The following is a 17,979-nucleotide window of genomic DNA, read 5'->3' on the forward strand; positions in this document are numbered from 1 at the left end:
CAGTACTACTAGCTGAATCTCTTCAGAATAATTGTATTATACTGTAAAGTAAATAGAAGACATTTCTTTTAATTAATTGATCTCCATCTATTTAGATGCAAGTCTTGAATAAAAACATCTTCTTTGCAGGAATACATTTCAAACTTTTATGGCAAATATAATATCTATAGCTCATGGGTGCAAACCAGGAATATAAATAAAAAGACAATTGTCCAACCCTCAACTACTGCGTAACATATTAGTGTCACTGATGAAAACTGCTGTGAGCACTGGGCTGCACTATGCTGCAAACAGAGATAATTTCAATTATCCCTGAATAACAAGGACATCCCTGTTGTGCATGGATAATTGCCTAAGAGTACYGAGACTCGAGATTTTTGACTCCTGCTCCTACTTATACTCCTTTGAAAGACTACTCCTCAATAAAGGAGTAGCAGCTCATATAAAGATCTATATAAGTGATTTTTAAGGACATAAAGCTAAAAATGTTTTACGTGGAGAAAAATATCATTTGCATATATTAACATAAATAAGTAACTGAATCTATTTTTATTTGGTATTACTGGCAATGTTTTAAATAAAAATTGAAGACCGAATTACTTCTGTAAAATATATTTCATTTAACAAAGCAATACAAAACATCACAAAACAGATGTTAGAGTAATGTCAGAAGATCTATTCTCTACCACAAATAGGAGTCTAAACATGTACATGTAATATAGGAGAATACTCATTACCTTAATCATAAGGTTATCACAGAAACTATATGGCAACTTGCCTCTTCATTATACCAGTTAAACCTTGCTTGCAAATATTGTAATTCTGTGCATTTTAGGAAAGAATCTTATAATGAGCATTACAGTCAACAAACTACCTTTCCGCCTGTAGAATTAAACTAACTGTTCCTTCCTTCAGGTCAAAGATAGTTGGTGTATTCCAGTTCTTTGTACTGCAAGGGAAATAAGCCCATCTGTTATTAAAACTGATAGTCTTCATGTATCACTGCTATTACTAAGTTGAATTTGCTAAGTAAAGCATACATATTTTAACCATTTAACATTCTAAAAGGAGGTTTTCTAAGGAAAAATAGCCTTTAGGCAGCCAAGTAAAATAAGCAATCATGCAGTATGACCCAGAACACTTCTGCCCTTCTTTATTTTTTCATCCCTTCACACTAGCAGTAACTGATCCAGATATCTGAGTAAGCAGCAAAACCACTTTTATATGAAACAAACACATCTTTAAATACCCATGAATTGCAGTTCATCTTTTTTTATGAAGAAATGGAGGCAGCATAGAGCCTTTTCCTGCATATCCTATTACAGCTTGGGTTATGGTTCAATGTTAATCATCTCCCTGAACTGCTAAGTAACTTCAGCAATTAGCAATTCACACAAGACAGCATTTTTTGTTCTTAAAAATATAATGTAGGATTGAATCAATCCTATTCCAAAAAAAAAGAGTATGTCGGAAGTCTCCTCAAGGGAACTAATATACTGGCATCTGGGCAGATGGTGCCCAGATGGTACCAAAGATGGTAAGAAAGCTCGTGGACTCTCTGTAGCAGGACAAAGCAGCAATGTAACCAGCAAGAAGCTGAAGAAGTTGGAAAAAATATTGACAGGAGAATTTTACTCAAAAATATTTTGCTATCGACCAGGCTAAGTTCCATTATCAGGGATTAGAGTGGATCTGTGAGGTCCTTGGCTCCCTCAGCAGAGGGTGTTAACCTTGAAGGCCTTAGAGTGTACCCATGAGAAAGAGAAGTTACTTAGATAGCAGAAAGCTGTGAACAAGTCTAGGGAAGTTTCAGCTACAGAGCAGGGTGAGAAAACTTGCAAAACTGACCAAGCTGAAGTTTGTCCAGTCACAACCTTGTTACTGTATTTTGCTGACTGTTGCAGCCMATAAGTCAAAGACATGATGTTACATAAAGTATATAAAAGAACACTTATGGCTTAATAAAGCTCTCTCTCTATTCTTCTCTCTGTAATTATTTCAACCAGGTATCATTCTTAGTCCTCCACAACAGCGACATTCCATAGAACATTTTAATTGGTTTCAAAAATAAATAGCATACAAACATCACTGTACTTCAAATGAACTTTATCCTGCTRTTGTATGACAGTTACCTGAATGAAAAATTAAGGAAAAAATCATGAATTTGTTTTACTTACGAAAACACGTAACATTGAAGAGAAGTTGAAACAACCAAATGTCCATAGTTCAAAGAGGCCTTAATGACCCTGTCACGGAATTCCAGCAAGTCTACTGCGTCGTTAATAACATTGCGCACCTAATCAAAAGAGATTTTTTTAGTTGAATAAAATAACAATAACTGAGAGGTAAACAAATCAGTGAAATATCAAACTCTTATTATAAACACATGCTGATTCTCCTATGTAATTAGCAGATAAACATATCCAGTTAGGAAGAGGTACTTCCACAGCAATGGTGCAAACCTGATTCCATAGGTCCAGTAAACTCTGAATAAACAGTAAATTTTGAAATAAATAAGTCTGCATCAAGTATGTTTAGCTGTTTATTTGCTTTCTGTTTAGAGTCAACTTGTAAAAACAGCTTATCTTCCTGAATGGGTGTTCTAATTAGAAGTCAGAAGCATCATCTTACCTAAGACACTGCAAGAGTCAATTGTTTTAAAGAAATGGGCTAAAGCCACCACAACAGCAGTGAYGTTCAAGGTTGAGAGAAGAAAAAATATTCAAAAGCTGGATTAACTTCCTTACAAGTAAAATGAATAAATCGGGTATAAGTACAATATTATACACAAGTGATCTGTGATCAAGGACTTCTGGAAGTGCCCATAAGAAGACTCAGTGTTCAATTGTAGATTATTTAAATATTTGAAATGGAATCTTCCAGTGATCCCATCAAAACAACTGAGCAGGTTTGCTCAATCTTGCATCAAGATTGGGATGCAGATAAGTTGTCTAGATGTTAAATAACTCTAATATATATTTAAATGCTACCACACACTGGAGTAAGTGAAATTTAGAGGAGCTGGCCTTCGCAAGCATTCTGTGCATTTGCCATTTCTGTAAAAATATTTTTCAGCTCAAAATATTTTTCAGTAAAATCATAGTTTGTTTGTAATCAAGAGATTTCTGAGCCCACAGATGCAAGGCAGTTGAAATTTAATGAGATCCCTTAGGACAATTATTATTATTMTTAGTTTTTTTAAGATGCCACCAATCCTGAGGGTGGTACTTTCTCTTTGGTTTCTTTAATTCTGCAACTAACTGCAAAACCAAGACTGAACTCAATTATTATGAGGGTCTAGAAACCATTTCCATAGACATGTTAATTGCTGTGCCTACCACGATGACAAATCCACAATTAATTTTGCTGTTGCTATACTGAGTGAAAAAAATCAATGCAGCTACAAACCTTTTGTGGGCAATGTTTTCCTACATAAATACATATGAATAAAACTACTACAAATAATTTAATAAAATGCTAATCCTGAATCAGGGTTAGTTACACTTCCTCTGTAGTTTGCATAGCTAAACTCCTCAGAGATTACTAAAAGAGCCCATCTGTTACGAGTTGATGTCTGGGAATGAAAGAAGAAATATGAATTTTTACCTGCTAATTTGTCTTCTGTGTTCCCAGACACTGACTCATATTATCCCACCCACCAGACTGAGTTGTAATAYAGCATTTCTGTTGTTACAACTTTTCCCAATTACATATTAAACATTAAAGAACCAAGACCAAAGAAAATTTAAGTGCCTAATTAGGAATTCAAGAACTTGACTTCGATATTGAAAGTACTGGCCTGGTCTCTAGTACTGTATGTGTAATTGGGAAAATTTGTAAGAATGGAAATCTTGTATTATCCCACTGTTCACAAAGAAAATGTTATGAGTCAGTGTCTGGGAACACAGAGGACAAATAAGAAGGTAAAAATTCACATTTTTGTATTAATTCCCAGATATTTGGTAACCTACATGTGGATTCTGGCCAAGACTTTCAAATGAAGGATCCTAAATCTAAGCTCCAGAAACCACATGTAGGGGTCTGCCTGGCTTCTCACAGCACAGAGACTTGGCAGCTCCCACTCAGGTCAATGCACAGTGCTGAGCTGTTAAGAGATGGTAGCACCATGTAGGTACCTGTAAAGGTGTAAGAGAAAGCCTTCAGCCTCTGTCATTTTGTTTTTAAGACTTGGTAGATATTAACTGTAGATATTTAGTTTGAATACAGTTGTCTGAATGTTTTATTTCCCAAGCATTTCATTTGCTATTACTTCATTCAAGAGCATATTGACAGAAACAGCTTTACAATCACCATCTGCAACCAAATTTATGTTTAAATGCATTAAAACATCAATATTCATCATAGCTTCATTAATAACACAAATATAAGTAAACCTTACTGAAGCATTGGCCATTACAAATTGCATCAAAGCCACCAACAACTCATGAGTGCAGGGAATGTAGACAACCCTCCTGTCTATTGCCTACACTTAGTTAYATGTTCACAGTTTCCTCTCTCGGTTGACAGTTGCTGTCACACAATTTAGGTAATATGATCCTTTGGTTTTGGCCAATGCAYGCACACTGTTTTCTGCAAAAATATTTTTGTTGCACTTAAAATTCTCTCTCCTAAGAGGCTTACCACAGCTAATCTGATTCTGATCCCAGCTATCTGATTGTAGTTCATCTGCTGGCATTCTTATTTACACATATCTAATCTCCTATACAACTGATAATTGTTTACACCATTTTCTCATGCTGACCATTTTATGGTCCKACTACACATACATGCAAAAAGATACACTTATTCATTATTTCAGGATTACATTTTCAAATTTTTTGTTTTAAAAAAACTTAGGAAGTTACTAATCAGACTGTTCATATCAGAAGTGTCAAGGTTACCTCCATGGTTCTCCTCTTAATTAGTGTTATTTCAAAGTTCTTCCACTCCCAGCGTTGCTCCACAACATGGGCAAARATGACATGCCCATTGCCACATGCTCCAGCCAGTTGAGTACCATCAATAGACCAAGCAATATTAAATATACTGCCAGTGTTTGGTTTCTCTAAAGCATAAGACCACTTGCAAAAAAAAAAAAGAGAGAGAGAGAAAAAAGAATATTTAATATTTTTAATCATACACAATAAGTCATTTTCATAAAATGATTTATAGTAATAAAAAGCTATAGTGATATTTATAATTTTAGAGATTTATCATTTTTTCTTAAAGTTTAAAGTATTAAACCAAAGAGATGATGTTTAAGTCAGATTACTTGAAAAGCAGGAATACAAAAGCAAAAAGTTTGTGAATAAAAAAATGCCACAATACCTGACAATACCTGAAGTATATTAGACAAACATTCTTAGGTATATTTTAATGTATCACAACTAGATAACTCATAAATCTAAACAATTACTATATTAAAATCATGTGAATATACTCAGAAGAAATAATAGCATTGGCTACAGGGGTACAAGACGCTACAATGGTGTGATGCGCTATCTTTTTTATGCTGCAGTGACAACAGTTCCTAAATAGAGTAACAACAAGGCCCAGACAAACCAGCCTGTGTAAGGAAGACCCTCGTGGTATACAGAGAATTGCAAAGCTCCCATGATCCATCTCTCCTTGCTCCACATCCTGGTGAATTAAGGAAAGGTCTGAAAGCAAAACTTCGAGTGTTCGATGACCCAAATCACAAAAGTTCCTATGTATCCTGCCCAAGTTCTTCTATAGGTTCTGTTACAGTTATTTTATGGTGCTGGACATAATAAAAATTCCCAGTTATTACACTTGCAAAAACCTCAACCAGTCAATTCTCCCCTCCGACGGCCTCCCCAAAAGCCGCTGCAACCAAAGCAGTGACGTTTGGCCTGGCTTTAAAGAGAACTGGAAACAATAGCTCCAGGTTTTCCAGTCATCTTAGATGAATTCAGAGATCTGGGATAAACCTTTAGGTACTTGGAGAAAGGCCTAATGGCTCAAAATGTAAAACAAACGAGAAAAACTATCATTTCCAAGGCCCACAGAATGCACTCTAATTTAATGTGCTTTAAATAACACATAGCGAATAAACAAGGCAGTTGTCTTTGTATTCCTTAATAAAGGACATGAATCTCAGAAAGTTTGCAAAACTATAATGGACAGCATAAATTACTGACAATAATTAGTACTTCTATGCTGATTATTTTACAAACACGTACTGTACTCTCCAGAAAATAAGCTATTTGATCAGTTTTGTCAGCCCTCGCCTAGTAAAATAATTCTTCTTTAGTATTTAATTGATTTTAATTAAATTTCATTCCCAGTAAACAGATGACACTATGACAAGACCTTTTGTTCAAAGTCCCTTTCCTCTCAATTCCACAAACAAATTAAGAGCAAAACACATATTCATAGAACATCATATTCAATGAAATCCAGTCATGTGTCAGGATAGACTAGAGCAGCTCTGAACAGGACTCAAGAAACTCTTCATATAACTCAGGATACAGAATAAGCCTCTTCTCACACAAAAAAAAAAAAAAAAAAAAGTTGAAATGGAGTTGGTTAAAGCAGGTTTGAAAAACAATAGTATGATGTAAAGATACTACAGGCTTTCCCATGAAGAATGAGAAGCAAACTTGAAGTTGTTTTCCTATGCTAGCAGGAGGCAATTGGCCTAATAATTTACTTTCCTGCTAACTGGATTTTGCAAGGTGGAATGGCTCGCTTGGGCCTGACGAACGCGTTTCCGCGGTACGGGGGCCAATACTCTAAATAAAAGCCCTTAATGGCTAACATATTTTCTTCGCCTTCTCCTACTGGCTTACGTCATCTCAGTCTATTAAAAACATAGTTATCAGTTTGGTTTGTTGTTTTTTAAATCGAAGCCCAAAATTATTGGAATAGCAGAAAGTCCTGCAAACTGAGGCGTTCGCCTCCAACGGAAAAGGCAGCGGGGACAAGTAAATACCCTGCTTTCCACGCGCAGCTCGGCCAAGTGCCCCGGGCACTATTACACAACGCTCCACAAACTGCGGGCTAGCTGCTAAAGTTGCTTTTAACCAAAGCTGCCTTTAACCAAGAAAAACCATAAAGGAGCCTTATAAGAGTTTAAGCTGTGTAGTAGTATTTTAGCTGTGAAACAGGAAAGGTGAGGAATCACTGCTGTCAAAAATGAGCAATTTAAGGAATAACTATTACACTGATTTTTTTTTTTAACCCGAGAGGAAATAAAATGCTATTATCTTCACCAACAGAGCAGGCAATTTACTGGAGGTAGCAGAAAGGCAAAACCTGAGACTTGCAAGTAGTTTTGCCTTAGCTGTGCTAATGGAAAATAAAGTGAACAGAAATTTGTATATGCAGTATCTCTCAATATACAAATGCTGCTTTCACAGAAACCTTCCTTTTCCAAACTGTTTTAATCCTATAAAAGTCCTAAGAATAAAGAACAAGGGAAAATGTATTAAAACCAGCAGTTGGTTTTCCTTTTTTTCTTCTGATCTGGGGCACAAATGCAGTTAGGAGAGAAGCTTACATTTAACTAGTAACAGCATTAAAAAGAAGAGATGCATGTAACAACTTCTATTTATTTCTCAGCCCTAGTTAAAGACTCATCTATCTCCTCACTTCTCTCTGAGAGAAATATGGAATCTACATACATCCTAAGCTAATTCTGCTCATTTTTGTTATTTCAATTTTCTCCAGTGAAAAACTCAATTCTTCAACTCCCCAATCTTATGTATGAGGCTACTCTAGTTTAGCTGGATTGCTCTTAATGATTTCTTGTCAAAAAATAAATGAATTTTTCAGGCCAGGACACTTGTTTTCTATTTCTTGCATTTCAGAAATCACCCTAAACTTGAGAAGAGGCGTTTTCCTGACAATGGATCACCAAAAGTATTTAACAGACTACTAGAAAATAATTAAACGAGATGTAAACTGCAAWCTCAACCACAGCCTTTTCAAAGTGGTGTACTAGAATACTAAAGAAAACTTTGAACAATTGAGAAGCTTATTGCATCTTTCTTTGAAGATTTATACAAACATATCTAAAGTCTTCAGAAGAATCAAATCACTGACAAAAGACATGTGATTGAAGTTAAATGTAGACATTTGATTCTAATTGCTTTCGGACACATGATATTATACCAAAGGAGAAACAGTTGGAAGAAAATACTCACCTAATGTCTCTAACACATTTCATGTTCTGATCTCTTTTGCAGTACACACAAAACCCAAGGAATACTCAGTTCTTCACACAYTCAAAGTCTTCATATGATTTATATCAAATGAAATCACAAAAATTACATTAAAATAGAGGTGTCTGACTTAAACGTTCAACAGCAAGGAAACACAATGGGATGAAATTCAACCTCCCACTTGTGCTAATGATTTGCAGAGCACTGTGTAAGATCACCTACCGAGCGGAGGCTCTTTTACTGCCTGCGCGCATGAGGGTGAGCGCGAGCCAGAATGTCAGCACTGGCTSAATTTCCAGGCTCAGGGACTCGGCTTTAAGGCTTCGGTTTCCAGTGCTCTTGGCTCRCAGACATGCCATTCACTGCCGATGATTTGCAGTTGGGGAAGCTAATTGCAGTTTTTTGGGAGAAGTCCATAACCTACTCTTCTGCCTCAACAGAATGAAATCCGTATGAGACACTCCATAGTAATCGGGAGGATAATCTTGAACTTCTGTCTGACATCCATTTATGGCAAGTGAGTAAGCGCTCGAGTTGTAGGACAAATGACTGCACCAAGCACGTTCAGAGAAAACTCTGAACTGTCCCAAAACCGAGGCATGTTTTTCACAGCTGGCCGGATGCATTCGAGCTGAGAACAGTTTGGAGGAGCACAACTTCAAAGCAAGATAGTAGGATATTCCCAAACAGACAAAGCTCTCTCCAAAGTCACTCGCCTCAGATCAAGAATGCACCCAGAAGTCAGAATGTGCAATAAGGGAGCGTGAAGCCGTCCATAAAGAACTGGAGCCTAAGGAAAGCGGTTTGGCATTATTTTTTTTATGCATAGCAGATGCATCCTATCGCGAAGGTAGAGTGTATTTCAACAGCTATGGTTTTTCATCAAAAGTTTGGTTTTCATCTAGCTCAAATACTTAGTAAAATACTTCCACATTAAAATCAAAATTAGAAAAAAAAAAGCAATTATAAAGCTTTACTTCCTGTTTATTTTTGAAAGCTCTCAATATCATTCAGACTATGTACCATATCTGGTAAATTCTTCGTGTGTAAGAAGTGTTAATAAATAAAAATCTCTCCATTTTCCATTAGCAAGGCAGAAACAATTTTTTAGAACTGAAATAGCTGCCATGTATCTCCTAGATATACCGAGTTAAAATCTCATAATATAAATATGACTAATTGTTCCAACATTAGCTGCAGTGCTGCAATACTTTGGTATTACTGTTTGGCTCATCCTTTTTCTGTTTCATATTTAATTCTGTACTGAAAATTCAATGACCTATCTCAAGAACAAAAACAGTAGTTCCAAAAGCTTCACAGTAGTAAATAAATACATAAAAGCAATAACTTCAAGCTTCCCTTTTCTGATTACACAATGGAGTAAACCTGATGAAGCACCGCAGTCTTGAATATTGTCTCATACTGAGGAAGCTCCTGAGATGTAGGTCAACTGATTTCAATGAGCAGAGAACTCTGTGTCCCAGGAATGAGGACTGGGCTTCACATGTCTAATATTCATAGTTCCAAGACCTAGCTAGGAAGGTTCCAGATAGCTATGATTTCTAGACTGAATGTGAAAAATTAATTAACCACATAATATCTTAACRTAAACACACTGAAAAAGACAGTGACAAAAGAATGCTGTTTATATTTTAGGTGATAAAAAATTCCTGCTAACATTTAAGGAAGTTTCAGGTCCTAATAATTGAGGAGCTCTGTTTTTCCACTGGAAGCTTCGTTTTTCTCATGCCCCACTAGGGCTTTCACACCCATGCACAAAGAAGAGGAGAACTTTAACATGTGGTGGGCACCAACATGGGCCATCATAGCCCTCTAGCAGGTTCACCCTGTGAAAAACGACTCTTGGAAGAGCCAGGGAGCTGATTCACAAGCACGGAGCATTTGGCAGAGGGGAGAACTGTGACAAATCAGGATTTTACTTTGCCTAGATGTGATAGGACTATTTAAAGCTTCTTTGAAAAAATAGTATAGAAAATTACTCAAGAGCCTCCGAGACAGCTACATAAAAAAGTCACCTACAAAGAAGCTAGGTGTAATCTGGCATCCATTCCGAAGCTTCACTTCAGAAAATTACTATTCTGGTCCCAATGCAGCAGTAGGCAGATCAGATCTTAACAAAACCATAAAGATCAGTTATCCAAAGCAAATCTATTTTCATTCGTGTTCAAAAAAACCAAATACACACATGAATACAGAATTACATCATGGGAAATACCTATGTTTACATATGCACACACACACTAGCCAATATACTTTACTGGATATAAAATATAACAATTTTACAATAAAGTTTTCAATTCCAACCACAGGGGAATCCACAAAAGATTCCATAAGTTGAAGAGATAATATGTATACCTGGAGGCAGGGAAATGGACAGCTACACGTGAATACAGACATGTATAATCTGAAGTGGAAAAAGCAGCTCTGACACCAGACTGCTGAACTACAGAATGAAAGAGGGTTCCTGGTGCCTTCTTAAAACTTATTTGCTGGACTTTGGTCCAATAATTAATGTGAAATATCAAGAACTGACACTATCTCTACATGAAGTGTCCTGCTGTATACTAGGACAGAGTCTTGCAGAGGACATCTAAAATTCTCACACATTCTCATAATTATTAGATCTAAGAACAAAGACCAATGTCTTACCAGTAATTACATAGGAGAAACTGTCCCATATAAATTCTTAACCTTAGAAAATGAAACATTGATGTAGTTCTTACAGATTATTACTTTCATAGATACTCCACATGTTTTCATTTTCTTCCACAAGCTGCAATAGCCAATTCTATTAAATTAAAATAGGTCRACTTGGAAAGAACCAGTTCCCAACATAATCCAATGGGAAGCCTAACTGTAATATTTTTCTTTTATTGAGGTACAAAGAATTCAAAATCATGACTCTTAAAATAAAGGTAGATGAAATAGAGACTGGAGGAAAAAAAAAAAAAAAAAAGAACGAACAAGAAAAAACTATTTTTTAAAAATACTGCCAAATACATATCTCTGCAAAACAAGACTAAAACTAAAGGCAATGGGGCCACTCGGCTGCTGCCACTGCTCCCAAGATGAGTGGGATTGAGTGATGCCAGGCCGAACCAAACCTTATTTTCCCCATGTACCAGGCAATAATTCCTGGTTTTATTATTTCCCAAATATTTTTGTAACAATTCTGGCAAAATTAGAGATTGCATGGAATAAGTCACGAAATATAAATGCAAGGGTAAACAAAAGCGGCCAAAAAAGCAAACTGGCAACCTAGTAAAATGGCCTCAATTCATCCTTTGATAAAAGAAAAGTAATACAAAAGAGAAGCCCTACAGAATGTACATAATCATTTAAAAAGATGAACTTACACTCTAATGCATAGAGATTTTTTTTCATCCTGAAACAGTTGCTAAACATAGAGGTTAAGTCAAGATCTTGAAGTGACTCAAAAGGCAAGATCAAGCACCTATGTATTAAAAAAAATCCTGCAGGTGAACATCACCAGGAAAAATGTTTAAAACAATTAAGAGTACTGATAATTTGGAAAATAAAAACAAGAACAAAAAAGCAAATCAAACTGATCAATCTCATTAAGACTAAATAGTTATTAATGAAAAAAAGGTCTCTCCAGAGGCCTTCATTAATAAAATATAATATTTCTATTCATCCTTTCTTCTAGTTTTTGTTGATAATTCTAAAAGGATTAATTTGACTACAGTTACTTTAAGAATTTTTAAAATTATTTGTTAAATTCTCTCCCTCCAAAAAGAGGAAGCAACCTGTCTTTACAGCACACGTATATGGTCCGTTTTCTAAGATATTATGTGTGAGCAGAAAGGAAAAAGGAGGGAAATTAGTGAATTACAGTCATTCTTACCACCTTCTACTATGCCAATATTCTGACCCAACTGGTAACGTCAAGGGAAGCATGTAGTGCTCCAGGAAATAACTTACATAAATGAACTTCTAAGCATTACACTCTGTACAAATGACTAGAATTTCAAACACTGAGAGTACTTGGAAGTTTAAAGTCTATTCATCTATCAAGTCTACTCATACAACTGGCTTTACTTTTTAATATTCACACTTTAATATTAATCTTAGCATTTTCTATAAGYTTAATTATCATGGACAGTAAAGTAGGTAATAAATTCCAACATAAAATATGCATTATTTGGTATTCTGTATGACAGCCATATAATTTCTTTAGAAATATAACATTGTCAAATGAAGGGATATTTCCTCATTTAAGACACTTAACTGTCCTAAAAGTTACTATAATATTTGCACTTTTCTTTTTGAATGTAAAGCTGCTAGAACAAAGTAACAAAGAAAAAAAGAAAAGGAGAAAAGAACACACACTAACAGAATTTAATTTAATTATGTCCCCAAACTGAACACACATGCTAGAGAAGAGTTAATGATATGTATATCGCCTGATGGCTCCCCGAGGAGCAATTTGCCAATACAGCTCCATTACATCAGACATAATAAAAATGTCTATGTTGACCAGTAAAAGCCAGGTCTGGTTCTCTTCAAACTCCATCACTCTGGTGGTGTGTGAGTCATTCTTCCTTTTCCCTCAATCCTAGCAAAACTAGCTCTTCAGTAACGATTTACAGCTAATGTCAGGAAAGAAAATTTCATGAAATTCATGACTTTTAAAGATTAACCTAATAAATTATCATTGCTAGCTGCTAAACAGACAAAGCATCTGGCACTGGCTACCGTGCATGTTCTGTAAGAGCTGACTAATGAACTAGTGCAAAGAACTGCCCATTTTATGGAAAAATAAACTTACCTTCACTAAAATTTTAACAAAGTCCACAAGCCCAAGTAATATTAAATACAAATTTTTAAATTACCAGTTTTCAGCTAGCAAGAGGGTTTGAACTGCGCTTAGATTAAAATACACAACAGCTAACAAGGGAAAAAATAAGGCCTTGGATGACAGAAAGGAAAGCTATATGCTACAAAACAGAGGTACCTGAGAGCAGAAAAAACAAAAGGATTTTTATATTTTTTTCCACTGCATCAATCTTTGATATCAAATTTTTGTTTTAAGCATATATCTATATTGAATGCAAATTCCAATTGAAATTGTTGGGCTCGCCCACATAAGACTCCATTCATTTCAGCTTACAGTTTGCTAATACAGCTTGATGATCCTAGTACTCAGGAAGGAGATGGAAAACAGTTGTGGAGGAGCTAACTAACACAAACAGTTACTATAGAAATCATAATAAAATAATTGAAATAAAAAAAATTTAAGGCCTACACGTCACTTACTTTTGTCAGTGAACATTACCTAGAAGAGAATCAGCACAGAAAGTGAAATATGAAAACTAAGATATGGCAAACGAACCTGCATGTCTCTTCTCATACAACTTTTAAAGGCTATTCTCTGTGAATGTATAAATACTGAAAACGTGTGGTCCCAGTTCAAGGCAAGGAGGACCATATGAGAGCAGGTGGTTTTGAAGACGCCTCCAAGCACCACAGCAAATGCTGATTTCCAACCTGGGCAAATGTGCAAAAAAMCACCAGAAAAAGGGGTATAACAGTAACAGTCCCCAACCTAGTGAGGCTCCACGTCTGAACAAGACACTGCAGAACCACAGGAAATCCACAGAGACAATGAGGTCAATCTCTGCCCTGGCTTAACGGACTCTGAATACCAACAAAAGCAGATGAAACTACATTAATTTAATTTTAGATGGAGACCAAGTGGAAAAAAAATGGGTCAACAATAACACACTTGGAGCAAAGCTGCAAGTCAGAAAAGAAAATACAAAGAGGAGCAGAGTATCTCGTTTAGGAGGCTTTAGGAAGTACTAAGTACTAGTCTGTGTGTTTTTAAAAAAAAGCAATAAACAAACAAAAGGCCAGGGACACTTTGCTAATAAATACACAAATGGCCATGTTAGAGAAGTTAGAGCAAAGAACATCGTTAGCTGGAAACAGTGTCATGTCTAGCATTAAGAAAACATTCTCTTAGATCCTCTCTTCTCCTTTTACTACTGTTTTAACCTTATTATTTCTAGTGCTCGAAAATTACATTTTCCATTCTTCTTACAATCTTCTTATAAGATGTGCTTGGGGAAAAAAATAAAAAAGCTAAACAATAACAACTTAAAACATACAGAAAAAGTTTAATGTTCTGAAAGAGACTATTTTGAAAACTTTCACCCAGGCCAAAACATATTTGGGCAGCTAAGCAGATCAAGAAGGCAGTTTCTTACATGCATTCAGGAGAAGGATGTTGGCAATCAAAAAAATTATCTGCAAATAAATATACCTGTCCATGTACTTACATCCCCAGGAATATTTACCATATTATCAATAAATTTCCACAAATGCTATTTTTCAGAGTTGTTACTTACCCCAGTTTTATCACATAGACGTAAAGTATGAAAAGACCCAACAGCAAATAATTCTCCATCCATAGTCCAGGCAACAGATGTTATAGGATATTCATGGGGCTGGGAGCTGAACAGTATACGCCCRTAACTGTCCCAAACCTTAAAACAAACAAACAATAAAACAAAATATTCACACATACTCTGTATGTGCTTTTACTTATTCTAGAAGTATCATTTTCCCCTCGCRTAAGTTAATCATGCAGTATGTTTTCTCTATTTTGGATATACAATATTCAAACCATATAATTTCCCAAGATTTCTAGTTATTACTATAGCAAAAGTATATTCCTATAACAGAAGACAATTATCTCCACTAATTTTAAAAATTCCTTACATTTCTCAGTACACATTATAGTTCTACACCTTTTCACATTTCATTTGGCAGATTGTTTCAACTACATTTTACTTATTTTTATTCTGGCATATTTTGTCTAGCAAACATTTGCAATGCTACTCAACAGAGTGGGATGTATTAACAAATAATACAGCTTAATACATCTTGAGGTATTAAGTTTTTCCTGAAAATTGTAAGACTTCTCCATTAAATTTGAGCTTGAAAGTGTTAGTAAAATTATAAAACATCAGACTGCCTAAAAATATCCCTTTGGGTAATTTTGATTCCCCTGAGAAGTTAACAAATACCTTGTATTTACAGTCTTCACCTGCAGACAGAATAAGATCATTGACTGAGTTCCAGTCAATTTTTAAAATAAGTCCATCATGGGCTTTCCACTGAAATGGGAGAAAATAAATTAATTACAGATACAGCGAGTCTAACAATTCCTAATATTTATCATTTAATAGCATTCAAATGCACAAAATTAAGGGTTTCCAACTATACAAATGCACAGACATTATTCGTTCTGCAAAATAACAGATTAAATACAGTCTAGAACAAGGCATAACAAAGCATAAAAATTTATACTAACATAATGTTCCAAGCTATAATTTCTGTACTGTTTTTCCTTTTCATAAAGGGTTCTRCATTTTCTGCCTTTATTCTTAAAAAAGGAAATGCTTACTGAAAGGCCTCAGGCTTATTAGGAGCAGAAATTGTCAAATAAATTTAATTTAGGAAATGAACAATTCCCTTATTCTCAAAAAATGAAGAATTCTGGTTAAAAGAAGAGAGCGAACAAGAGYGGCACATATGCTACATGGAAAATTCCAACACAAAATGTTTTATGTTTGGCAAGATTATAAAAACTGAAAGACATTTTCACATGGGAAGTGTGAGACAACCTTAGCAATATGTGGTATTATCAGATGTGTATATGATTAATATCAAATCACAATACAGTTTGAATTTAACAAAACAAAGGCATTGCAAAAAGTCAAGAGTGGGACATGACGTGCTAGAATCGCAGGCAGTCATTCTCCAGATGTGCTAGTTTTACCCTGAGAACTGGACTAAGTTCATTCACTGACTTGAACACAGCCCTGATTTTAGCTCCCTTTAGTTTTCACTTGATTCCAAATTAATATACATTTTGATTCCAAATTAATATACAATTCCAAATTAATATACTGACCTCACATAGGTCAGTAAACACATAGTTTTATATTAATGATACCTGCAAAACTTTGGCATTTGGCTGGAGAGGTTTAATAACCAGCTGCTTTCCTGCCGTGTAGAGAACCTTTTCAGAATCAGGTCCCCAGGCCACTGAGTACACTGGTGTTCCTGTAGAGAGCATGAAAGAAAACATTTCTTATGAAGACTTGTCTGATCAAATGGCACAGCAAACGGTACAGCCACTGCAAGCTGGTTACTTAAAATCATGCATCAAAACCCAAGTGTGGGGGAAGGCCAACCTAGGGGCAACTGTTTGCCCCCAGGACTTGTATACAACTGCAGGTAAGTTAGCAAACAGTAAAATACCTACTAATTCCAACTGGACCACTTTGCAACAATTAACAATTTAACACTTATTAAATCAACTACAGACATCATACACACACAAAAAAGACGAATCAACCACTTGTCAAAAATTATATATCAGTTATTGAAAACATGTATGATTTCCCTGCTACTATAGCTACCTAATACACTATGCTCTCCTTTGCACGTGCTGCACCTACCATCTAACTTTTAAGACCTACTTATTTTATCCCACTTGCTCTAGCTATGTTTACCACTTGCTCCTTCAGTTCATGCCTGAAAAAAACATACCTAGAAGAACTCATATCACCAGATATACACCAGATTTCTTATTTTACAAGATTTCCTTTTCTTCTTCTTCACTCAAACTGTCTCCATAGCAAAACCATTCCACTGCTCTGGCTCCACTGAACCTCATGTCTACACTTCCATTTCCTACTTCTCCTCTCAAACAAACAAACAAAACACCTCACCAATTTCTTGCAAGACTTTGAGCAAAATAAATAAATAAATCTTCTATCGGAGCCTTAGGGAGTCTTTGAGCTTTGAGGTGCTCCTCTCCTACTGGGAGGTATGTTCGCCTTGAGCTCATGGCAGACCAGGACACCACAAAGATTTTTGTTGCCCTTCTCCATTTGTTCAAGCTTCTCTACTACATCAGACAAAACCTTTCAGGGCTAATTTACTCGTAAGGCCTATCAGCATCATGACATGTTTCATTAAATACTAAAATGTTAACTCTTCCCATTGATCATCCCAAGGTCAAGCCTTCAATGTCCAGGTCACATCTTCAGAGCTCTCCTGCTTTCCATCGGATTTGCAAATACTCCGTATAAATACTTACAAAACATTTCATGTTTTGAAATGTCCCCTGGAACTTGTTTGCCAGAATACCCACAACACAATTACATCAAGTACCAAGACCACTGCCACTGGTCAATATCTAATTTAAAACCAAGAAATATCTGCATTGAAAAGAAAATAGAAAATCAGGTAGATGMTCCCCCCAAACCATCACCTGGCATTTCAGCGCTGTACTCTTAATATCCCATCTTTCTCTAACACCATTTTAAACACCATTGTCATTTATAGTGCTATTTATTTGTAAAATCTTTCACAATTCAAGTCCTACGCAATTCCAAAAAATCAAACAATAATAGCTACAATTTTTATTTATTTGACTTTATATTCTTTGATGCAATTGATCTTATAGTTGCCATTTAAAAGAGAAAAAAAAATCAGCATGAAAACAATCACGCCAAAACTAATACTCATTGCAGGTATAAAGATGCTTTGTACTGCAACTGAATTATTCTTTGGAAGCTGTTTAAACTTCATAATTAAGTCATTATCATAAAGCATTTTTTGTTMTGATGTATAAGAATAATCATCCCATACATGAGCTACTTAAAAATGAATTAATGGCTGATCAAGCTAGCAGAAGCAGCCTGCAACCTTCACAGATTTTTCCCGATGAAGT

The 17,979-nt window shown here is 35.5% G+C and overlaps 1 protein-coding gene across 3 annotated transcripts in view; it reads right to left on the reverse strand.

The window, feature by feature from the left end:
* Nucleotides 1-17,979, reverse strand: part of IFT80 (intraflagellar transport 80) — a 52,161-nt gene that overhangs the window by 13,166 nt on the left and 21,016 nt on the right. For all 3 annotated transcript variants that reach the window (XM_026045257.1, XM_026045259.1, XM_026045258.1), the window contains exons 7-12: nt 16,192-16,301; nt 15,260-15,349; nt 14,579-14,716; nt 4,902-5,081; nt 2,178-2,296; nt 875-949 (exon numbers count right to left, since the gene is read on the reverse strand). In XM_026045257.1, coding sequence (XP_025901042.1) covers nt 875-949; nt 2,178-2,296; nt 4,902-5,081; nt 14,579-14,716; nt 15,260-15,349; nt 16,192-16,301 — 712 coding nt within the window. The remainder of the gene's footprint in view (nt 1-874; nt 950-2,177; nt 2,297-4,901; nt 5,082-14,578; nt 14,717-15,259; nt 15,350-16,191; nt 16,302-17,979) is intronic.

The sequence above is a fragment of the Nothoprocta perdicaria genome, unplaced genomic scaffold (genome assembly GCF_003342845.1).
Source record: "Nothoprocta perdicaria isolate Ctin4 unplaced genomic scaffold, notPer1 scaffold_4, whole genome shotgun sequence".
Classification (NCBI taxonomy): domain Eukaryota; kingdom Metazoa; phylum Chordata; class Aves; order Tinamiformes; family Tinamidae; genus Nothoprocta; species Nothoprocta perdicaria.